The sequence below is a fragment of the Coenobita brevimanus genome, chromosome 97 (assembly GCF_032717465.1).
Source record: "Coenobita brevimanus isolate Jiangsu-jjx chromosome 97, ASM3271746v2, whole genome shotgun sequence".
Taxonomy (NCBI): domain Eukaryota; kingdom Metazoa; phylum Arthropoda; class Malacostraca; order Decapoda; family Coenobitidae; genus Coenobita; species Coenobita brevimanus.
The window spans coordinates 13,948,470-13,974,383 of NC_137050.1; the positions used below are offsets into that span (position 1 = coordinate 13,948,470).

Consider the following 25,914-nt stretch of genomic DNA (forward strand, 5'->3'; position numbering starts at 1 on the left):
TTTTTTTTTTTTTTTTTTTTTCCCTCTGATATTACATTTCTTATTTTCTCTCTTTCCTCCTGACTCAAGCCCCTCCTCACAACTATCCCCTTGTATCTCTCTCTCCATCATCATCATTATCATCATCCAATCCTACACTGCCCCATGAGGAGTGTAGGTGCCCGGGGCTAGGCAAGTTGGTCTTGACATTTAAGATGAGAGTGGCCAGCCTCACTAATCCCTGAGAGGCATTACGTGAGCATTAAATCCCAACCACCCCTTGGATATAAACCTTCACCGGCTCAAACCGATAGGAGCCCCGTACTTACCCACTAAACCACCAAGCCCCTAAATCTGGTAATATGGTTACCACCCAGTGTAGTAAATGGTTTCCTAGTGTACAAGAAATCATTTGGCTTGTCACTCAGTGTCGAGTCACCCACAGGCAGAAGGAAGAGGAAACAATGAAGGAAAGAAGGACAGAGGAGGAAGTGCAAAGTCACCCGCAGGCAGAAGGACGAGGAAAAAATGAAGGAAAGAATGACGGAAGAGGATGGAAGGAAAGAAGGATGGAGGAGAGGATAGGGCAGACACCCAAGAGCAGCACTACATCGAGTGAGTGGATGGTAACTTCCATAAATTTCAACACTTCCTCCGCCACCCTTACTGACTTGAACTGAATTTTGACTGGCCTTGCTCCACCCTTTCAATGCTGTCCTAACATCTACACTCCCTCAATCTCTCCCTCCCATTCATTATTTTCTGTATCTAATTTCGTAAACAATTCATTGGCTCTCTGTTCCTCTGGCTCGTTTCTCTCAACTTTATTTCTGATTTCATCTTATCTCCAAACACTATCACAAATTTTTCCTGTCTACTGTCTCTCTCACTATATTGTCCCTTTTTTTTTATACCTAATACTTTTGCCTCAAAATTCACTTTTTCTTCCTTTGTTTCTTTCTCCAATTTCTCCTTATTCCTTTTCTGTCCCCCCATTATTTTATTTAATGCAAGTTTTATATTCATTTCATTCACATGACAAGGTTTCTGCATATTTTTCATTACTATTTCTACTTCATGTGTTTCACTTGATTATCCCTTATACTTGTCTTTCATATTTCATCCTCTTCCATAATTTCTTAATTAGACTTTCTGCCACTGCCTTATATTCTACCAATTCTTTCTCAGCCTGCATTTTTCTATCCTCCATTTCATCCCTCTCAGCTAATTTCTTCTCCAAACCAGCCAATCTCTCTCTACAAAAATCCTTACATTTGTAAATTATCAGCAACTAACAACTCCAATCTCTCCATAATCCCCCACTCTGCCACCACCCTCTCCTCCAACTTTTTCTCCATCTCCTCTGAATTACCCTGAAACCCTTCAAAGTCTGGTATTTTGGGATTCATCCTTTTCCTACTAAGTCTGATCTTTGATGCAGTCTTGAATGCTGTTCCAGAGAAATGGGTGGACATAGTGGTTGCAGTTGTAAACAAAGCCTTTGTTACATTACCAGTGTTTTGTGGTCAGATGATTTTTTTAGAATATTCACATCTTTACAATACAGACCTTCCATCTTATTATTTTTGAATCTACAGATGTTCATTAGTGTGGAGACATATACATAACACAAAAATAGTTTTCCTGTCAGAAATTGGATAAACTTAAACTTATGTCCCCTGTCCAATTTATGTCTGATCACTCGGGGCGCCTTCTTGGGCACTTAGAGGGAGAGAGAGAGAGATGGAGTTCCCCCGAGCTAGACCCTGTATTGGATCATACAGCCCCGCTAGGTTACAGGAGCGCACTGCCACTCCAGGCACAGCTGTCCCGGGCGAGGCTCGAACTCGCTATCCCCCAATTACGAGCTTGATGCTCTACCAATGAGCAACCATGAATCCAGAGATAAAGAGAGAGAGAGAATTGGTTAGTTGGTTAGTATGGCATTTGTAAAGTGCAGTGCTCTACAGCCATGTTGTGAAGAAGCAAGAGGGACACAAGTTGTGGCTTAACCCCTTAACCGCGGGTATTGTTTTGGTCTGACTGTCCTCTCCCGCGGGGGTTTCAGCCAAATGTAAACAAACCTTTAAACCTTAATAACTCTGCACAGAATAAAGCTAGAGAAAAAAATAAGGTACCATTAGAAAGTACAAACCTTCAGCTTTCCATTGATGTAGGTTTCATGACTTCGTTGACTTTCACAGGACGGGGAGAGCTGTTAGAAGTGAGGGGTGTGAAATAACTATTTTACGCCCCACACACCAGTACCAAATGCCAACCACTCTCTCATAATAGTAATATAAACATATATGAACACTGTACATACGATAAACACCCACTCTGTTTTCACTGAGGTAGGTAAAAGGCACTTCCCTGCGGCTGCGCCCGCTCTTCACTGCGGCTGCGACTCACTTCACTGCGGCGGCACCCGCTCACTGACGTTTCCTGCGATCTTTTCATTCTTTCTAACTTCTAATATTATTTTACATATAATATGGGCAATGTACATTATATTTACAATGCACTTATTACTATATTGCGTCACTGGCGCATCACAGAATTACATAAGTGCAGCAGAATTCCACAAGTGCCGCAGATTCTCTTATTACAATATCACTTATTATACTGGCCAATATTTCCTTTATTTTCTAGGCAAAATATCCCTTATTACTACATTATCCATTATACAATTATTGGCAAAGCACGTCACTGTCGCATCACTATATACCACTGTCACTTTCAGTATTTACTCAGAGAGTGGTACTCGGCAAAGCACGGAGTTACACATAGAGCGACTTGGCATTCAAGGCACTGGTGTGTGCTCATTTTTCTCGTCGTAGGCCTTCGTGTGGTGGTTGAACATACTCTGCAGCGGCCCTGTGACAACCTGCCGCCTGCTTTAGGAGGCAATTTCACAAGCTGGTGCCGGCTCATGTAATTGCGGCACTCAAGACGGTCAGGTTGTGTGTCAGAGTGTCGCCTCGGGATCAATGCCGTCACCTGACCAAATCGTTCAAGTAGCTGCTGAACGACAGTCTTGGAAAACTGTCTCAGTGATGGTTGCCTTATGCCCCCGACTTGTGTCTTGTAAAGAATGAAGGCACTGAGCATGCACATATCAAGCATGTGCAGGCAAGCCTTCCTGTACCATCGGGTGTTTCTCCTGAGACAGTCTATTTCGCCAATCATCATATCAGACTTATCAACGAGTCTCATATTTACATTATAATCAATGACGGCATCAGGCTTCATGATTGGCTCTCCCGTCCTGTAGCTGAACTTCCCAGTTCTCTTCATTTCCCCCTTGTGGATGGTGCTGATCATATTGACAACCTTCTTGTCATGCCACCTGATCGCAAGAAGCTTTTCTGACTTCTTCAGGTGAACATCTCCCCTGGATGATGATGATGCTTCGGGGAAACTAGGCCACTCTTTCCTATAGCTCCGTACAGTGCCAACAGTGCCAATGCCGTGTTCAGCAAGGTATTTGGAGAGTTTCGGTGCTGTGTAATAATTGTCTGTGTACAGCACATGATTACCACCAAAATACCTCTCCATCAGCACTTTTACAACGGAGCCAGAGAAGCCAAGGGGGTCTTTCCTGTTCACATCCATTGTGCTAGCTGAGTAAATGACAAAATCCATTATATACCCCGTCTCACAGTCACACAGCACAAAGAACTTTATCCCAAAGCGGTGGCGTTTGCTGGGGATGTACTGCCTGAATTTGAGACGTCCTCTGAACAATACCAGGGACTCGTCTATGACGACTTTCTGCATAGGCCTGAAAAATCGCATAAATCGATCCCTAATCTTGTTGAGGAAATCCCTCACTTTCCACAAAGGGTCAGTTTGGGACGGGTTGTCATTATCAGCGAAGTGCAGGTATCCAAGCAGCTGTCGGAACCGATCCCGTGACATATACTTCCCGAATATGGGGATAGTAGTTATGTCATCCACGAGCCAGTACTCCTCCAACTCATGTCTCTTTATATGGGGCATCAAAAACATGAGTGCAAAAAAAACATACAGCTCTCTGATCCCGACAGGCAACCACGACACTTGCTTTGGCGAGCCAATAGGTCCCAGCCCTTGTGCTGCACACTGAGTTGCATACCTATTGGTCTCATCGCTGACATGCTGCACAATTTCATCATCAAGGAAGGCCAGGAAGTAATCAACAAACTCATCACCTGCGTTGCATGGGAAGGCAGGCTGTATTCCAGCATTTGTCATATCAAACGGTGGATTGTGTGGCTGGAAATCTCCACCGTCAGTCCAAACAAATGCATCAACTTGCCCTGTGCGTGGTTCAGTGGCAGGGGCAGGTTGCATTTCACTCGTTTCCCCGTGAGAAGGAGCTGATGTAGAGGCAATGGGTGAGGCAGGAGGTGAGGCAGGAGGCAAGCGGGAGGTGGGTGAGGCAGGAGGCAACGGGGAGGGGGGTGAGAGTGGGGGCGGTGAGTGGGGGGGTGGCGCGGGTGAGGGAACGGAGCGGGGGCAGGCGGGGGTTTCTGACCTGGTGCGTGGTGAAACTTGACCCTTTCTACCCCGCTTATCACCTCGCTTATTGCCTCGCTTATCGCCCAGCTTTGCCCTCCAACTGCCACGCATCCCCTTTGTTCTAGGCCTGCCTGCACGGCCTGCACGGCCTGCCTTCCCTCGCTTTGCAGGCTTTGGTAATTCGTACTCCTCAGATGATGTAGACTGAGGAGAGGGCACGACAGATGATGATGATGATGATGTGAGGGCAACTGGGCTAGGGGAACGGGAAATTGATGGGAAATGCGTACTAGGGCCTGGTGTGGGAGACGTGAGCCTGCGCTTCACTCCCTTCCCACGTGCAATACCAGATTTGCCCATAGGAGCCTTTCCTTTCCCAGAGTAAGTTGGGGGTGGTGGGGGAATCAACACGATCACTTTCATCACTGTCACTATCAATGGAAAATGGTTCACCACCAATCACTGCCAAATCATCACTGCTTGCTGTGAGTGTGTCACTTTCACTGCCACAATCAAGAGTAGTACTTACTGTTTTGTCCAGCTCAGTTCTAATTTCAGGAGTGCTCAACCCCTTCTGCCTCGCCGTCGGCAGTTCCTTTACCGGTGTAGAGGTAGAGGGAACACTAGCACTAAACATTGTAGAGGAGGAAGCGAGCGACGATGAGTCGGGACGGAGCGCCATTATCACGCACAGAGCTGGACAGATACTGACTGACGCGGGTCAGGGCAGGGGTGGGGGGGGTCCCCTCGGGGTTGGAGGAGGGAGGTGTGGGATGGCTGGCGTGAAAGAACTCGACAGCTACTCTTGCGTGAGAATATTTGCGCGCCGGGAAAACGCGCGGTGTTCAAAATATTCACGATCATTCCAGAATGCCACCCGCGGTTTGGTCCAGTTTTGTCGCCGTCATTCTGGAATGACACCCGCGGTTAAGGGGTTAAGAATCGGGCAGTCAGGCTATTGGATGGTGTGCTGAATAGTGTTGTTAGTTTACACAAAGAAGGGTCTGTTTGGTCTTGGTCTGGTTTAATTATTGTGATGATTGTTTCATCTTCCTACAGTGTGTGTATGAGCAGCTGCTGATATTTGTGAGGGCCTTGATAATGTGTGACCCTAAGTTCCTAGGTGTTCCCTGTGTTGGTTGTTGATGGCATGCAGCCCTGTACAGTACTTGTAGAGTCCTGAGCTTTCTTGATAATGCTGTATGCCTGTTCTGAAGTAAAAGGAGTTAAGATGGCTTGGGTAGATAGGACAGCCTATACGCTGAGGACTGTTTTTCTGTCACAGTGGCTATGTGATGGCATAAGGTGGATTATGTTCGGGTTGTGGTTCACAAGGATGTCAGCTTTTTTTTTTTTTTCTTTTTTTTTTTAACAACAATGAGGGGATGCACTGCATGTTGGAAGCATGGTGGTGAGGGTTTTGGAGGTCTCTGTCTATGATTCAGTCAAGCTGTTAAGCATTTTGTAGGACCGAGAGAGGTCTGTGGAGTGGTTGTGTATTGTTACAGAGGCTTTCCAGTTTTCTGCACTGTTTGTGTTAATTTTATTGTCAATTTCATTGCTTAACTCCTGAAGCCTAATCATAGTGTCTTATGTATGTGGGAGAGGGAAGTTGTGTTTGAATGAGTAGAACTGTTTTACAGGGCAAGCAATCTGTGATGTAAAGTTAGGAATGAAACATCTTCTGTTGCCATGTGGAATGTGAAGTTTGTTTGCACTGAGTATGATGCTGCTGAATTTCATGATGTGCCAGCTGATATTGGTCGTGGGTGTATTATTTGGTATGCTGAAATGTTATTCAGTTTCTTCTGATAATTCTGTCTAGTCTGCTCTCTTGTTCCTTGCCTATGTAATGTGTGATCACTCTGGTCTGGAGTGTATTCTTGTGGTGATGATACTAGGAAGGTGATCTGAAGGGAGATGGGGTTCCATCCACCAGGTTGTGGTGCAAAAGTGACGGACAACAGTGTGCTATCTGAGGCAGAGGGGTAGAAAAGTGGTTGGTGTAGGGTGTAGGTGTATTGTGTGGTGTCACCTGGTATACACATGTTGGTAAATTGTGTCTGAATGTTCTGTAATGTTAATATGAGTACTAACAGAAAAGTAATACTGTGACCCCTTTGCATGTGACATGATCACTTTTGGGGTACTGCAGTATCTTGTGATGTTATGACTGAACTGCAAGTAATGCCATGGGTAGCAACACAGTGGAAACTTGGGTTGGGATAATGATGACTTCAAACTTGAAACAAAAGATGAAGTATGAGTATTACAGTAATAGGTAAAAAATATGTAAGCAAGATAGGAGCACCAAAATGTCTAAAATGATCAGTTACTCATTCCAGTCCGTGTAGTAAAAGTTTCGTCCTGACAGAGTTAGTCCGAATGGGTAATGTGCCCCTTCCATGACCTTTCTTCTCCCTTGGCCATCCATCCCAATGCACTCTGAAAAAAAGAAACAAAAAAGATAAAGGATTTATTAAGTTAACAGGTGTATATATCAACAAACAATGAAAATTAAATGGGCTGTTGACTATCTGCATATAGGATGAATAGAGCCATGAAAATGAAGACTACTAACTTTAACATTACAAACATAATACTTATGGTGAATATGGAATTCTAAAAAGAAAAGTAAGCCCTTCAGGAATGTCTTGGGCAAGCAAAACTTACATTAACACTACTGTATTACATTGTATACTACTAATTTCTAGTCTACCCTGGATGAAGGGGAACTGAAGCCTGTGGTCATTTCAGATAGAGTTCGCTATGCTATGCATTTTACCAATGCAAGCACAACACAAAAGGTGGAATGAATATTGGATGGATGGGTACATTAACCTTGGGAGGTACTAAAATGAGATTTAGGTGTGGACACAAGCTTTGTAACTAGCCACACAATCATCACACGTAACAAAATCTTAAGCACAAGCCGAGACTCACTCGTTTTTATAAAGTAATCTTAGATTTTTTTTTTTTTTTTTCAACAACAGCTGCTGGAAAATATTTAGCTGGTTTGGCACTCAACCAAGCTTCCAGCTCATACAAAGGATCACCTGTGCCATGGTCAGCCTCAATATGGGGAGTCCTAAAGAGGAGCATGGTATTAAGTATTTATATTAATACCTATTAATTCTCACCTTCAAACCTCCAGAGACATTCCAGTATGGAATAAAATCATCTGGCATCAGCAAGTATGAAGCAGATGTGTTCTAACATGGTTTCAAGATTAAACTTATGAACCTATAGTATCATATCCCACCAAGGTTGGGAGATTTCCTAGTGGAACGAAATATGATCTGGCATTAGCTAGAGTAAAAGATAATTTGTTCTTTAGCGTTCTTTATTATTTGGAGAAAACATACAAGCTTCAAAGATATCACAACCTAGGACTTGGAACTCAAGGGGGGCACCTTCACTCAATGGCACTAATGTGTGTTCCATCAGCTACTGTACCTCCCTATCCCCTGTGAAGAGGAAGGTGATCTGCATGAGAAGGTCAACTGAAGCCTGCAATCCCCTGGGTTCAAGTTCGATGAGCCTGGAGCTATATTAACAACAACCAAGATCCCACTTACTGAGACTTAACAACTAGTACACAGTATTGCCAGCATAATACTAATACAGAACAGTATAAGATAAATGAGATTGTTGACCTTTCTAACTCTATCTGATAGTGGGGAGTGATGATGATGATAACTGTTCATTTTGCAATTATGTACTGAGGAGTGTTATAAGCACCTGCTAGGGTAAGGAGTAGTTGGAGGAAGTTCAGGGAGCTGCTGCCTCTCTTGACATTGAAAGGACTTTCCCTCTGTGCTAAGGGATCTTTGTGTATGGCATGTATTAGGGGTGTAATGCTGCATACTTTGGTAGTAAACAGTGCTGGGTAGATGCACAAACACTTGCGCAGAGCGAAATTGCGCACCGTTCCGCTCTGGTGAATATCATTTGCGCATTGTGCACCGCATGAGACCATGCGCAATATTGTGCTTTCGCACATGAAAAGGTAGGCGTGCAACTAAATTTGCGCTTGTGCACCTGCCTTGCGCACCTGTCCTGTGGATTGCTCACTGCGCAGTCCAAGGAACACATGGTCTTGGGAGCTTCCTGTTTATCTGGACAAGGGATGGGGGAGGCTCAGGCGGGTCGTGAGGGTTCTGCTGGGGGGAGGCAGGAGGGACGGAGGGTAGTAGCGTTTCTTTAAATGCTTCAACAAAGATAATGTGTTTTAACATTTTTTAAATTATTATTATCAGTAAATAATAAAAAATTAAAAATACATTATTTATTAAGAGTAGCATATGCAATTCCTTACAAAAATCATTAAAACATATTATTCAAATCAAATATCCACAGCCTAATAATTTATTAGGCTGTGGATATTTGATTTAAATAATATGGAAGGTATTAAGAATATATGGAGTGGAGGGGAAATTGCTGAGTGCTGTGAAGAGTAGGTACGAGGGAGCTAGGGCTGCGGTGCGAGTGCATGGTGAGCTGAGTGAGTTCTTTGATCTCAATGTGGGACTGAAACAGGGTTGTGTGATGTCTCCATGGCTGTTTAATATATACATGGATGGGGGTGTAAAGGAGGTGCAGGGTAGGGCGGTGGATGTGGGGGTGGCTCCAATGAATGAGGGTGAGATTTGGAAGCTTCCGGTGTTGCTGTTTGCTGATGATACAGTACTGTTGAGTGAAGATGAATGGGAGTTGCAAGGTTTGGTGAATGAATTTGGGACAGAGTGTAGGAGGAGGAATCTGAAAGTTAATGTACGCAAAAGTAAAGTTATGGTGTTTGAGAGGAATGAAGTCACAGAATGTGCAGTGAGGTTGGATGGTGAGGATATGGAGAATGTGGGTGCATTCAAGTACTTGGGTAGTGTGATGAGTAGGGATGGAACTTTGGGGGATGAAGTGCGTGAAAGCGTACAGCAGGGAAGGAAGGTTGTTGGTACACTGAAAGCAGCGATGAGAAATAGGGAGGTGAGTATGGAAGTTATGAAGTCACTGCATGATAGTATTGTGATCCCTACCCTGACGTATGGAAGCGAGGCATGGACCTTGCAAGAGGGGAACAAGTCAAGAGTGAGAGCAGTGGAAATGAGTTACTTGAGAGGAGCACGTGGAGTGACGTGGAGGGACAGGTTGACGAATGAAGAAGTGAAGGAACACTGTGGGGTGGATGTGGATGTGGTTGAGAAGAATAGGAGAAATACACTGAGGTGGTTTGGACATGTGAAGAGAATGGAGAATGAAAGACTGACTAAGAGGGTGTATGTAGGTGAGGTGGAGGGAGGGAGAGGGAGGAGTAGACCAAGGATGAGGTGAAGGGATGGAGTTGAGAGATATATGGGGGAGGGGGGGCGTGAGCTGGGGGGAGGGTAGTCAAATGGTGGGTGACAGAGCGACTTGGAGGCATTTTGTCTGCGGTCACCCTTTGCGGGATTAGGGTGTCGGGCTATAGATAGATAGATAGATAGATAGAATGTTTTTTGGTGTTCCCCACTGGGGGTAGGGGGGTTTCAAGAATACTCCCCAAGTATCCCTGCTTGTCGTATGAGGCGATTAAAAGGGTTGGTGGTGGGTTAGTGCCCCACCCCGTAAAAAGAACTAACTAAACAAGCGAATAAAGCACCTCGGACCAGGACAGACCATACGTTGACGACTAAGGAATGGACAAAGGACATTCTGAGGGTGGGAACATGGAATGTGAGAGGAGTGAATGATGAAGTGAAAGAGAGAGAGATTGTTCAGGTGCTTGAGGATGCAAGAGTGGATATATGTGGACTGACTGAAACTAAATGGAAAGGTGAAAGGGTGAGAGAATAGGAATAAGGTTTAGGTATATGGGTGGGAGATAATGAGAATGAGAGCAAGAGAGGGAGTATGTCTTATGATAAGCAAGAAGTGGAAGGAGAATATAAGAGAGTATGGAACAGTGGGTGCAAGGATTCTATGGGTGAGGATGAAAGTAGGTATACAAGCGTGGGCAATTGTACATGTGTATGCTCCGACAGAGGACCAAGTGGCAAGAGTGAAAGATGAGTTTTGGGCGAGAGTAGAAGCATGTATGGACAAGTCTGAGAGAAGCGAGAGAATACTTTTGACTGGAGACATGAATGGCAAAGTTGGGAATGTACGAGTGGATGGAGTGGTTGGTCAGTGGGGTGTGCCAGCTGAAGTAGATGGGAATGGTAGGGCTTTGGTGGACATCTGTGCTGGTAGGGTGTTGGGAACAGCCAACACCTACTTTAGGCACAAGATGATCCACCGGTATACATAGAGAGGAATGAGGAGGATGGATGGTGAACTTGTTGAACGAAAGGCAATGATAGACTACATGTGTGTGGATGAGCGAATGAGAAGGCAAGTGTTGGATGCAAGCGTGTGGAGAGGGTGGGGGAATGGAGTCTCGGACCATCACCTAGTGATGGCCAAGGTAGAGCTGCAAAGAAAGTGGTTGAAGAGACGAAGGAGAAGACAGGAGGAAACAGCTCCTGTGAGAAGAGTGGAGGTTTTGAAAGATAGTGAGAAAGTGGCAGAGTATAAGAGCACAGTGGAAGAAAGATTTGGAAGGTATGAGCTAGAGCAGATGGAAGGGGTGGAAGACGTATGTAAGATATTTACGGAAGAGATAGGCGCAGCGTGTGAGGTGGTTTGAGGAGTGAGGAGGAGATGCAAGGGTGTGCCAGGGACAGCATGGTGGAATGATGAGGTGAAACGAGCTGTGGAACAAAAGAAGAAGCCATATAGTGAATGGTTAGTGAGTAGAGGTAGGGAAGAAGATGAGAGAGAGAAGAGAGAGGTATATGTGAGCAGGAGAATGGACGTGAAGAGACTGGTGAAGCAGATTAAGATGAAAGTGGAGGAAGAGTTTGGGAGAAATCTGAGTGTGAAATGGAGGGAGAGTAAGAAATTGTTTTGGAAGGAGGTAAAGAAAGTAAGGCAGTGTGAAAGAAGAAATAGTAAGGGAGTGAAATATAGGAAGAATAGATTGTTGGTGGAGAAGAGAGAGAAACTGAGGAGAAGGAAGGAGCACTTTGAGGATTTGTCGAATGTAGACAGTGGCAGCAGTGCGAGTATATGTGGTTGGGGAATGGCTAGGAGAAAATGAGATGAGAGGAGGGAGGAAGAGATCAGTAGGGCGGAAGTAGTGAAAGCAATGAAGAAGATCAAGTTGGGAAAGGCCCCAGGAATTGATGGAGTGTGTGGTGAAATGCTGAGGTATGGGGGTGAGATTGTTGTGGAGTGGATATGGAAGTTGTGTAGATTGGCTTGGGAAGAGGGAAGGGTTCTAGACGACTGGAAATCAGGTATAATTGTTCCTTTATACAAAGGAAAAGGGGAGAGAGAAGTATGTGGTAACCATAGGGGTATTTGCCTTTTTAGTGTGACTGGTAAAATATATGGTCGAATACTCATTGATAGGGTTAGGCATACGACAGAGGAGCTAGTTGGAGAAGAACAAGGGGGATTTAGGAAGGGAAAAGGGTGTGTAGATCAGATATTTGTTCCAAGATGTTTAGTGGAGAAATATCTAGAGAAGGGAAAGAAAGTGTATGCTGCCTTCATGGACTTGGAGAAAGCTTATGACAGAATAGATAGGCAAGGTATGTGGAAGGTATTAAGGATATATGGAGTGGAGGGGAAACTGTTGAGTGCTGTGAAGAGTATGTACAAAGGAGCTAGGGCTACAGTGCAAGTGCATGGTGAGCTGAGTGAATTTTTTTTATCTCAATCTGGGACTGAAACAGGGTTGTGTGATGTCTCCATGGCTGTTTAATATATACATGGATGGGGTTGTACGGGAGGTGCAAGGTAGGGCAGTGGATGTGCAGGTGGCTCTAATGAATGAGGGTAAGATTTGGAAGAGTCCAGTGTTACTATTTGCTGATGATACAGTATTGTTGAGTGAAAATGAATGGGAGTTGCAAGGTTTGGTGAATGAATCTGGGACAGTATGTAGGAGGAGGAAGCTGAAAGTTAATGTAAACAAAAGTAAAGTTATGGTGTTTGAGAGGAATGAAATCACAGAATGTACAGTGAGGTTGGATGATGAGGATATGGAGAATGTGAGTGCATTCAAGTACTTGGGTAGTGTGATGAGTAAGGATGGAACTTTAGGGGATGAAGTGTGTGAAAGGGTACAACAGGGAAGGAAGGTTGTTGGTTCACTGAAAGCAGTGATGAGAAATAGGGAGGTGAGTATGGAAGTTAAGAAGTCACTGCATGATAGTATTGTGATCCCTACCATGACATATGGAAGTGAGGCGTGGACCTTGCAAGAGGGGAACAAGTCAAGAGTGAAAGCAGTGGAAATGAGTTATCTGAGAGGAGCGTGTGGAGTGGCATGGAGGGACAGGTTGACGAATGAAGAGGTGAAGGAACATTGTGGGGTGGATGTGGATGTGGTTGAGAAGATTAGGAGAAATACACTGAGGTGGTTTGGACATGTGGAGAGAATGGAGAATGAAAGACTGACTAAGAGGGTGTATGTAGGTGAGGTGGAGGGAGGGAGAGGGAGGAGTAGACCGAGGATGAGGTGGAGGGATGGAGTTGAGAGGTATATGAGGGAGGGGGGGTGAGTTGGGGGGAGGGTAGTCAAATGGTGGGTGACAGAGCGACTTGGAGGCGATTTGTCTGCGGCCACCCTTTGCAGGATTAGGGCGTCGGGCTATAGACAGATAGATAGATAGATGTTTTTTTTTAGGAATTACACATGCTGTTGTATATCTGTATTACTTTATTAAATAAAACATCTTGTGAAAATGCTAAGTAAAACTGGCAACATCACAGCCTTTGTTTTCCTGTCTCTCCAATCCATAGCCCGCTCACTCCTCTGTTTGAACTTCCACGAGTGAAAACGTTACTACATGACAGTATTGTGATACCAACTCTAACACATGGAAGTGAAGACCTGACCTTGCTGGAGGGACAGAAGTCAAGAGTGAGAGTTGTGGAAATAAATGAGTTATTTGGGAGGAGCCTGTGCAGTTACATGGAGACAGACTGACAAATGAGGAAGTGAAGGATCATTGTGGTGTGGATGTGGATGTGATAGGAAGCATTAGGAGAAACACATTGAGGTGGTCTGGTCATATGGAGAGGATGGAGAGTGAGAGACTAATGAGGAAAGTGTGTGTAAGTGAGGTGGAAGGGGGGAGAGGGAGGGGGAAGCCAAGGATGAGATGGAGGGATGGAGTGGAGAAGTATATGAGAGAGGGGGATGAGCTGGGAGCAAGGCAGGGAAATGGCGGGGGACAGGGTGACATGGAAACGATTTGTAGCTTGTTTGTGGCCAGTGGCCACCCCTTACGGGATTAAGGCGTCTGGCAATGGATAGATAGATAGAATAATAACAAAGTCATCATCATCATCATTGCCAGACGCCATGTATCCCTAACGGGGGTGGCCAAGGGCTTAGAGTTAATAGTTTTACAGGGAGGGGCACTAATCCTCCACCAACCCCACTTGATATGTAGGGATGAATAACAAAGTAAATATGCTAATTTATTTAAATATCTCAATATATTACAGTAATTCCCACAAATATATGCAAATGGTTTGCGCTACCACTTTGCGACATTGCACAGCCTAAATATTAGATTGCGCACTTGTGCAAATTACAAATAATAGAAATTAATAATAATAATATATAAAAGTAAGTGTGCTATTTTATCTAAATACAGGGTATCTCAATATTTTACAGTAATTCCCACAAATATATGCAAATGGTTTGCGCTTGCGCTTTGCAACATTGCGCAAGCTAAATATTTGTCAGACAGCGCACTTGCTCTTGCGCAAGGTAGTGAACTCTTGATTGTGCATGGCGCTTGTGCAAGGTCCTTCTTTGTTTGCACTGCCCACCACTGGTATAGTCGCACCAATTTAAAACAAAGGTTTGGGTGGGGTCTGGCGCTGGGCGCAGCCATGCCATACTTCCTAAATGAGCGGTGAGTAAATTCTGTTATATATGTAATAAGCATCACAGATAGGTACACACATACTAATACAATATAAACGTAAGTATTCTAGCATATCAAAGGAAGGTAAACTTGTAATGCATATGGCTCTTGTACATCAATAAAGAAACGTCGCATACATATATTACAGTGTTGCTGAAAAAAAAGTAGTTACTTTTACCGACTTTCACGGTAGTTCTAAGTTGGGTAAATAATGTAACAATTACGTTTATAATATAATTTGAAGGAATCAGTAGAACATACGCTGTTTTCTTATTAGAAATAAATAAGTTAAAACACTCACGAGTGGCAACATCCAGGCCCATACTGGGAATTGATCCATTGGAGGGAGATTTAAGCTTCTGTCACGTGCTTTGACTGTTCACTTTCTGTGCTAATGCAGATACAATGGTAGATACGCCAACTCGCTCGCATCAACATAGTCAAGCCAAAGAAATGGCCTTCAGCGTAAGCCAGTATTTTCTGCAGGGGAAGCAGTACGGAGGAATTTTCGATGATGTTTCAAGGGCAATTCATCGAACAGCTGCAGCAACAGGACTTAGCAAGAGCAGGATTGAAGCAATACGCAAAGAAGCAGGAGATAATGAAGAAAACAACTCTCCAGAGTTTACGTTTCCCAAGAAAAGGCAACGTGTAAAACCAATTGCAGACTTTTTTGATAACTTCAGTGAAAATGTGCTACGCAGAACTGTTTTAAATTTCTATGACAGAAAAGAAATCCCTACCCTTGAAAAAATCCAAGCAGAAATGAAGAGTAACCTTTCTTACCTTGGTGGCCGTGAAACTTTAAGAAAAGTTATGAAGAAAATAGGATTTCGGTACGTAAGCGTTGATGGACGGAAATTTCTAATGGAACGCAGCGACATAACCTCTGCCAGGTGCAAGTTTTTGAAAGAAATGAAGGCACTTACAAGCTCTGACAAGACTATCGTCTACTTAGATGAAACTTGGATAAATCAGAACCACACGGTTTCTAAGTGCTGGGTAGACAGCACCTCAGGAAAAGCCGAGGGAGTGCGGGTACCGACAGGGAAAGGTGGCCGCTGGATTATTCTGCACGCCGGAACCAAAAATGGATTTGTTCCCGAAGCTGCCCTGATATTCCAAGCAAAAAATGTCAGGGATTACCACGATCAGATGAATGCCGAGACATTCGAGAAGTGGTTTCAGGTACAACTGTTACCTAAGATTCCTCCCTCTTCAGTTACTGTGATGGATAATGCATCCTATCACTCAAGGAAAAAGCATAAACCACCAACAGGTTCCAACAATAAAGCAACAATAATAGAATGGCTGGAGAAGAAGGGGATAACAGTACCAGAGGGTCTCCTGAAAGTGGAACTTATGGAACTTGTGACTCGCCACATCACTGCTGCCGATACAAATTACATCATCTTCAAGACTGTCTCAGAGCACGGCCATCGAGTTGTACGCCTGCCTCCTTATCACTGCCAGTATAACCCAATAGAACTCACATGGGCTCAGCTTAAAGACTATCTATCAGAAAGGAATACATTCCGGAATGCCGATATGAAGCCACTTATTCATGAGGCAATTGAGAAAATTACATCAGAAAACTGGAGAAATGCTGTTATACACGCAGAACAAATTCAAATAGATGATGCAAAAAGAGATGTGGCAATTGATAATTTCATTGATTTTTTCACTATCACTCTCACCTCTTCTGATGAGGAGGATTCATGCTAATTTCTTACATGCTGTAAGAGAAGAGGGATAGGCCTATCGGGGAAACCTCTTTAAAAAAAAAAAAAAAAAAAAAAAAAAAAAAAAAAAAAAAAACGCGCCGTGACTTTTACCTCTTGGGTGGTGTCACGAATCAATTCGCGACATTTCCTTTTTGTGAGAAGCCACGAACTATTAGTGGAAAACTCACTGTGTATCGCTCAGTTAACCGTTTCTCTCTCCATTTCGGGGTATACTTTTCAAAACATTCGTCGCCGTTTTCAGGAGTGGCCGATTTAATGCACGTCACTAAGTGCTGTACTGAGCGATACTATTGTTTTTTATTGTTCGCCCCTGCTCATTCAACTGTTAGCCACGCCTTCTTCCGGTGGCCTGTGCGTCCCGCTTATACATTATTTGAATTCAGTCTAGTGTTTGTTGTGACGGAGGAAGGTCCTGTGCTCCAAGAAGTGTGAGAGGTCGCTAGCACCCAGGCTCCACTGAGACAGTTAATCCAGTCCTCCCACCTTAGTGGTGATACATAGCATTCATCGACTGGTATTTCTTTTGTGTATTTCCTAGTTTTAAGAGCTTAGTTAAGGTGTTTTTCCTAGGCGTAAGTATTTAGCTTCTGTGTGAGTGAGCAGTTGCGTCTCGTTGATTTGATTTGAAATGTAATGTTAAATTTATTTTTGTAATCAATAAATTTAACAGTTCTATTTCTTGAGCTTAATGTAGAGTAAAAATCTTGTTTCATTTCTCCATAATTAAGCTTATTTTCCATACAGCTCCTAGCTTGCATAAACGTTTGCTTTCATAACTGGTACTTAGACCAGTCTTGTTGTATTAACTTAAAATCCGTTGTGCCAGGAGTTAATGCATCAGCAAGAACCTGATGTTATTATTATTAGTATTAGTTATTTATTGTCAGGGGTGATGTAACTTTCTCCAGAGGCTAACAGTACAGTAATTCAGCAATTGTGAGTAATTAGTCTCTGCTGTGTACTGCTGAGGAAGTTTATAAATTCCCGTTCTCAGAGAATCGTGCTAAGCCAGCGTAAAGTAATCGTTGCTTGATGTAGCAAGACAATCATGGTCTCTGCTCTTCAATATTATTGAATATTATTATCAATTTAAATAATATTTAACCACTTATTTCAAAATTACCGTGATATTATAAAAACCCCGTGACAATTGGCGACCTCATTCCAGGATATTAACTCCTAGCTCTAAAGCTATTCACGAGATAGTGCTCACTCATTCATATTTAGGTATTTATCATTAAAGTTTATAGGCACAAGTTTACTGGTGTTTACCGTTAATTTAGCAAGTGAATTTTTGCTTTATTAATCAATAGAGTACTTAACTCTAGTTTATTCTTGGTAACGCCACACGATTTTATTCGCTTCTGGGAAGTCAGCGTACCCATTGTGTTTATTATTGAGTCTTCCCAGTCATTTACATTTTTAATTTATTCTTTGCCAGTTAACTGGATAAGACTGGTCACCACTAGCTTGTGTCTGTACTCTTTACGTGTGTTTATTAGTATTCGTCGCTAAGCAGTCAGTGCTCAATTTCGGGTTGTTTAATAAATTAGCGCCATGGCTACCGCTGTATTTGTACAGGAAGCCAAAGATATGGGTCTCACAGACCCAGAGAAAATACAGAGTTACGTTCTCTCAAGGTTCAATTACGAGCAAGAACGTGAGAAAGATGCTCGTGAAGAGCGTAGGATTCAGCGCGAATACGAGCGAGAACAGCGTGAGGAACGTGAAAGAGAGCGTGCATATGAACAAGAGCAGCGTGAGAAACAGCGCGAACACGAGCAGAAACAACGCGAGCTCGAGTTAGAAAAAGAGCGAGAACAGCGCGAACACGAGCGAGAACAGCGCGAATACGAGCGTGAACAACGAGACAAAGAACGAGAACATGAACTTGAAGTGCTGAAGCTCAAGCGAGATTCCTTGGCTTCAGACACGTCTGGTGCAGTTGGTCCAAGCTCCACGAGCGTTCTCCCTGCACATGTCCTGGCGACCCCACGCATCAAGCTTCCTTCATACAAGGAAAGCGAGCGGTCGAGCCGTACATAGCTCGTTTTGAGGACATGGCAGACTTATATCAACTGGATGAGGCAGCGGGGCAGCTTCAGTTTCTTAGCCTAGTTGAGGGCCCTGCCCTCGATATTCTCCACAGAATTCGTGGAGACAATCTCACATATGAGATGATGAAAGCTGCACTCATTAAGGCGTATGGTCTCACAGTAGACGACGCCAAAGTTCAGTTCATGCGAGCTCGTCTCCAAGACAAGGAGACAGCTGTTCAGTTCCTTGATCGTCTCACAGCTTACTTAAATGAGTGGATGGAGAAAGATGAAACTCCTTCCACGCGTGAGGGGATAATTGACCTTATGCTGCGTACACAGCTAGAGAGGTCGTGGCCTGCTGAGCTCATAGCACAGCTTAAGATCTGCCAGGTGAAAGATGCCAGCCAAATGGCAGAGAAGGCTGATGCATTCTTTACTGCATACGGGTATCAAGCTCGTAAGCAAAACACCTGGAGCAGAAAAGATACTGCCAAGTCTGGGAAGCCGTCTCAGACTGAATCCCAGCACCAAGGCCGTTCTCAGAGTAATGGCCAAGGTCCAAAACCGCAGTGGAAGGACCAGGGGCAAAACACTCAGAAACCTGAGTGGAAGAGGTACAACAAGTACCCTAACCAGCAGCAGTATCAGCCACGCAACTGACCGACGGGACAAAGTTTTTCACCACCAACTCAAAAGAGGCAGGAAGCGAATGCGGCCTTCATTCCTCAGCAGCAGCATGGTGGTCACGTCCCTACCAGTGTGGGTACTTCCCCACAGTTCACTAGTCCCACAGTGACAGTGAACCCCCCTCCACAGATGGCCAATGTTCCATCTTCACAAGGCACAATGTTTGCCACATCAATTCAGCAGCCTCATGAGTGGCTAGCTGCTTCCTCCACAGGCCCTCCCACAGGTGACAGTACCTTCCTTGTTCAGCCAGGGTTTGTGGGAGGCATTCCTGTGAAGGTTCTGAGAGACAATGGTTCCTCAGGTTGCTGTGTTAAGCAGAGTTTAGTTCGGCCTGAGCAGTATACAGGTCGACAGATCCATGCAAAGCTTATTGATGGATCAGTGAGATTGTTCCCTGAGGCATGTATCCAGGTGGCATCTCCATTTTATACTGGTACGACACTTGCAGTTGTCATGCCAGAGCCTCTATTTGACTTAATAGTAGGCAATATTCAAGGAGTCAAGGATAGTTGCTCCGATGATGACGCTACTCAGACTTCGGCTGCTGCGGTAACACGAGCCATGGCTGAGGCTCCAGACTGTGTCACCCCAGTGATCATTAAATTGCCGCAAGATCTGATGTGTAGTCAACTTGTTGTGCAAGAACAACATTCTGACCCGACACTTGCTACCGTGCGGAACAAACAAAAGGGTCGAGTGATTAAGTATTCACGGGGAGGTCGAGCCAAGTTCCTTCGTAAACAAGGACGGCTCTACCGTGAGTCACGAACACCCGAGGGCGAGGTTCGACTGCAGTTTGTCGTTCCCGCCAAGTACCACCTAGCAGTGTTACAATGGGGTCATTGTTCAGCCTCAGGAGGTCACCTGGGCAAAAGGAAGACCCAGGGCCGTATCCGAGCTGACTTTTTCTGGCCAGGGATGGGACGAGACATAGACAGTTTTGTCCGTTCCTGCAGTGTGTGCCAAAGTATCACCACTGATCAGGGACATGTCCTTCCTGTGCCGTTCATAACCACACCTGTAATCTCTGAGTCAGTTGAGAGACAGGGTAGTGGTGAAGTGGGTGCAGACCTGATGTCTCGCCCATTGGCCCCACAGGACACAGTATGTCCAGGGCCTGTACATGCATATTATGTACCTTAAGTTAAGGGGGAAGTTGAGAGGCGACTTGAGGCTATGGAAGACCCAAGTTTGCATAAGGATTCTCAGCTTCCCGGTACTAATATATGTACCGTAGGTTAAGGGGAAGTTGAGAGGCGACTTGAGGCTATGGAAGACCCAAGTTTGCATAAGGATTCTCAGCTTCCCGGTACTAATAGAAGTACTGTAGGTTAAGGTGGAAGATATAGAGAACTCCGCAGTGGCGACTTGAGGCTATGGAAGACCCAAGTTTGCATAAGGATTCTCAGCTTCCCGGTACTAATAGAAGTACTGTAGGTTAAGGGGGAAGTTGGAGAGAGAACTCCGCAGTGGCGACTTGAGGCTATGGAAGACCCAAGTTTGCACAAGGATTCTCAGCTTCCCGGTACTAATATAAGTATTGTACTGTAGGTTAAGGGGGAAGTGAGAATTCCGCAGAGGTGACTTGAGGCTATGGAAGACCCAAGTTTGCAAGGATTCTCAGCTCTCCGATATTAATATAAGTATTGTAGGTTAAGGCACAGGTTGAGGACCCGTGTGCGGTTTGAGGCTATGGAAGACCCAAGTTTGCACAGGGATTCTCAACTTGCCGACCATAATTGTGTGCTATAATTAATGGCGACCTCGAATGTACGTCGTAGCACTGACTGCTACGCAGAGAGTAATTGTAACATAATAAAATTTTGTCCCATTGACACTTTTGATGCTCCACCTCAATTGGTTTTGCAGGTTCAGCAATGGGTGTAGCAGTTTTGCTGTGCGGACCAGCTGATCGTCTGCCGCACGCTGCCGCCTCTTCTCCTCTGCCTCCGTCGTCACCATAATATTATTTACTGTGTCATTTTACACGTAGGTACAGTTACACTACAACTGTCACACCTACACTGTGTATTACATACACCACGCTACACAACAATTAGTTGTCAGTGTAAATGTAGCGAATTTTCGCTCAGTTTGACCCGAGTACAGGATTTTCACCGTCGTCACGGAGTTTTTCCCTCAAGCTTGCTTCTATTAACGTAAATACGAGGTTTTTTCGCTCACTGACGACTGCGACTTTCTCCTGTAGCAGGATAGCACACACACCACAGTGTGAATCTTGTGTGACTGAGTTAGGATTTATATGTATGTATATTGAAATCTTTCTTCTGAAGGAAGAAAGATTTAATTTTCATGGGGCGTAATGTCACGAATCAATTCGCGACATTTCCTTTTTGTGAGAAGCCACGAACTATTAGTGGAAAACTCACTGTGTATCGCTCAGTTAACCGTTTCTCTCTCCATTTCGGGGTATACTTTTCAAAACATTCGTCGCCGTTTTCAGGAGTGGCCGATTTAATGCACGTCACTAAGTGCTGTACTGAGCGATACTATTGTTTTTTATTGTTCGCCCCTGCTCATTCAACTGTTAGCCACGCCTTCTTCCGGTGGCCTGTGCGTCCCGCTTATACATTATTTGAATTCAGTCTAGTGTTTGTTGTGACGGAGGAAGGTCCTGTGCTCCAAGAAGTGTGAGAGGTCACTAGCACCCAGGCTCCACTGAGACAGTTAATCCAGTCCTCCCACCTTAGTGGTGATACATAGCATTCATCGACTGGTATTTCTTTTGTGTATTTCCTAGTTTTAAGAGCTTAGTTAAGGTGTTTTTCCTAGGCGTAAGTATTTAGCTTCTGTGTGAGTGAGCGGTTGCGTCTCATTGATTTGATTTGAAATGTAATGTTAAATTTATTTTTGTAATCAATAAATTTAACAGTTCTATTTCTTGAGCTTAATGTAGAGTAAAAATCTTGTTTCATTTCTCCATAATTAAGCTTATTTTCCATACAGCTCCTAGCTTGCATAAACGTTTGCTTTCATAACTGGTACTTAGACCAGTCTTGTTGTATTAACTTAAAATCCGTTGTGCCAGGAGTTAATGCATCAGCAAGAACCTGATGTTATTATTATTAGTATTAGTTATTTATTGTCAGGGGTGATGTAACTTTCTCCAGAGGCTAACAGTACAGTAATTCAGCAATTGTGAGTAATTAGTCTCTGCTGTGTACTGTTGAGGAAGTTTATAAATTCTCGTTCTCAGAGAATCGTGCTAAGCCAGCGTAAAGTAATCGTTGCTTGATGTAGCAAGACAATCATTGTCTCTGCTCTTCAATATTATTGAATATTATTATCAATTTAAATAATATTTAACCACTTATTTCAAAATTACCGTGATATTATAAAAACCCCGTGACAGGTGGTGTGGAAAGAAAGTCTAAGTTTTAATATGTAGAGTGTAATTTAAAGGCTATAACCAGGTAAAAAATCATAAATTATATGAGAGAGAGAGAATGCAATTTTTAAATTCATTATTTTGGTTATATTTATAATTTAAATTAATTTGTCTTTACACACACACACATACACAAACACACACACAAGTGGGTGAAGTCATGTCAGGCCAGGTGGCGAGATGTGAGCGGCGAACTCTAACAGTGTCAGGTCAGCCACTAGCCAATCAGAGTATAGGAAACAAGGCAACGCTGTACGCCGGGAAATCCCCAGCTGGACTCCACCCAAACCTTGGTTTTAGATTGGTGAGACTATAGTAAGACCTGGACAGTAAGGAAAGAGGATATTCATAGCTTCGAATGTGCAGAAAGGACAAAGAATAGATAACTGTGTAGTACATCTCTGAATGCAAGGCCTGTGGGAGGGCTAGGACTGTGATTAAAGAGTTGAGGTAGGATGGGACTTAAATGTACTGGTGCTGTGATAAGGAGGGAAAGACTGAGATAGTCTGGGTCTGGGCATGTTGAGAGGATGGAGGATGACAACTGGATGCAGAAGACGAGAAGTGGGGATGTCGAAGGCAGGGTTGCAAGAAGCAGACCAAAAAAGACCTGGGATGAGGTCTTAAAGTGTGACATCAGGGATAAAGGACTGAACAGGCTGCCAGAGATCACGAGGCTTGGAGAATCGCCATTCAGTGATCAAGGATGATGTATGCAAACATGCTGGAGCCATTAAAAATGATACGATATGAACTATTTAGTAAAGAAAAAAGGGACCGAAGGTTGGGAGCCTGCTCAATTATTCAGCTTTGGAAGCTTGCTCAATGGAGAACTTTAAGAGTGCTAAGTCATTCCAAACTTGGTCCTACACTAGTCTTCTGCTGGTTTTCATGCTTGTAATAGCCATGGATTATTTGTACTCCAGTGTCTAACTGTGAGATACAGTAATGGCATATGCCATTGAAATTACTAAAATATTATTCTGAAAAATCATAATTAGTAAGAATGATCCCCTTTATTTTCATAATATAAGAATTTATGATCATAAACTCGATACCGAAGTGTCAGGCTGTCACAACTATACCTTGCATAAATTATATTTGATTTGCTGGACATTGTAGCCGACCTCTTATACATATTAAGGTCTGCCTTTTATACATTATCAATATCAACTTTCATACTGATAGTCCTTGTATTACCTGTAATTTAATCCATCCATCCATCATCCAATCCTACACTGCCCCATGAGGAGTGTAGGAGACCGGGGCTAGGTAGTTGGTCCCGACATTTAAAATGAGAGCAACCAGCCTCATCCCTGAGTGGCATTACATGAGCAATCAACCCCAACCACCTCTTGGATATAAACCTTCACATTTAATATTTTGTAAATTTAAGCCTTTAACATATCGCCAAGAGATTAGCGCATGCGCATTCAAGGGACAGTCCTGAATAGAACAGCCCTGGCCCATGTTTGTTTACCAAAGACCCGTGCTTGTTTTGTCCATCCTGTGTCAATGTTTGAGAATGAACTACACTGAAATAAAGGGATTAAGTGCAATAACTCAAATTCAGAGGCTGCCAAATGAAATCAGAGACTGCTTATCAGCCTTCATTATTATCAATATCCTATCTTAATAACGTCAAAATTCAAAACTCGCTCACTGGAGAGAGAGAGATTTATCTTCTTTCTATCAGCTGATGTACAGGGAGAATTAATGGCTTACACTAGTGTGCCAGAAAGAAAAAAAAAGTGCCTAGTTACTTTTATTACTAGTGTTATTACTTTGACACTAGGCTACCATTTGATTTGTATTTACGACGACATTACATTACATGGCCGAGTTTTAATTGTATAATACCTTGCATTCAATAGACATCTCAGCAAAAAGTTACCACCTTAATCTATCTATCTATCTATCTATTGCCAGACGCCTCAATCCCGTTTGGGGTGGCCACAAACAAATCGCCTCCAAGTCGCCCTGTCCCCCGCCATTTCACTGCCCTGCTCCCAACTCACACCCCCCTTTCTCATATACCTCTCCACCCCATCCCTCCATCTCATCCTTGGTCTCCCCCTCCCTCTTCCACCCTCCACCTCACTCACATACACTCTCTTCGTCAATCTTTCACCCTCCATCCTCTCCACATGGCCAAACCACCTCAGTGTGTTCCTCACAACGCTTCCTATCACATCCACATCCACACCACAACGCTCCTTTACATCCTCATTCGTCAGCCTGTCTCTCCACGTGACTCCACAGGCTCCTCTTAAATAACTCATTTCCACTGCTCTCACTCTTGACTTGTGTCCTTCCAACAATGTCCAAGCTTCACTTCCGTACGTTAGAGTTGGTATCACAATACTGTCATGTAGTAACTTTTTTACTTCCATGCTCACTTCCCTGTTTCTTATCACTGCTTTTAAGGAACCAGCAACCTTTCTTCCCTGCTGTACCCTTTCAAGCACTTCACCCTCCAAACCTCCATCCTTACTCATCACACTACCCAAATACTTAAAACGTACTCACATTTTCCAATTCCTCAACATCCAACCTCGCTGTACATTCACTGACTTCACCTCTCTCAAAGACCATCACTTTACTCTTCCCTACATTCACCTTTAGGTTCCATTTCTTACACACTCTCTCAAACTCATCCACCAAGCCTTGCAGCTCCCCTTCGTCTTCACTCAACAACACAGTATCATCTGCAAACAACAGTACAGGGAGTTTCCAAACACTATCCTCTCTCACCAGGGCCACTCCAACATCCACTACCCTACCTTGTACCTCTTTTATTACCCCATCCATGTACAGATTGAACAACCATGGAGACATGACACATCCCTGTTTCAAACCAACTTTCACAGAGAAAAATTCACTTAGTTCACCATCCACACGCACTGCAGCCTTCGCACCATCGTACATACTCTTCACAGCATTCAACAACTTCCCATCTACTCCATATATTCTTAACACTTTCCACAATCCTTGTCTATCCACCCTGTCATATGCTTTCTCCAAATCCATGAAAGCCGCATACAACTTCTTTCCCTTCTCTAGAAACTTTTCCACTAAAGATCTAAGAATGAATATCTGATCTACACAACCTCTTCCCTTCCTAAAGCCTCCCTGTTCTTCTCCAACGAATTTCTCTGTTCTTTCTCTAACTCTGTCTATAAGTAACCTACCATACACTTTTCCTATTATACTAAGAAGACAAATGCCCCTATGATTACCACACACTTCTTTTCCCCTTTTCCTTTGTACAAGGGAATAATTATACCTGACTTCCAATCCTCCGGGACTCTACCTTCCTCCCAGGCCAATCTGCACATCTTCCACATCCATTCTACTACTATCTCTCCCCCATGCTTCAGCATTTCACCACACACTCCATCAATTCCTGGGGCTTTCCCCGATTTAACTTTCTTCATTGCTTCCACAACTTCCATCCTACTGATTTCTTCCTGTCTTCTCACCTCCCTCCTTCTCCCAGCCATTCCCCAGCCACTTATACTCCCATTACTTCCATCCTCCACGTTCAACAATTCCTTAAAGTGTTCTCTCCATCTGCTCAC

General features: G+C 43.8%; 1 protein-coding gene across 1 annotated transcript in view; it reads right to left on the bottom strand.

Moving 5' to 3' along the window:
- Positions 1-25,914, bottom strand: part of Ndg (Nidogen) — a 527,328-nt gene that overhangs the window by 25,656 nt on the left and 475,758 nt on the right. Inside the window, exon 35 of the mRNA XM_080283492.1 lies at positions 6,819-6,927. Within this exon, the coding sequence (XP_080139618.1) occupies positions 6,819-6,927 (109 nt within the window). The remainder of the gene's footprint in view (positions 1-6,818; positions 6,928-25,914) is intronic.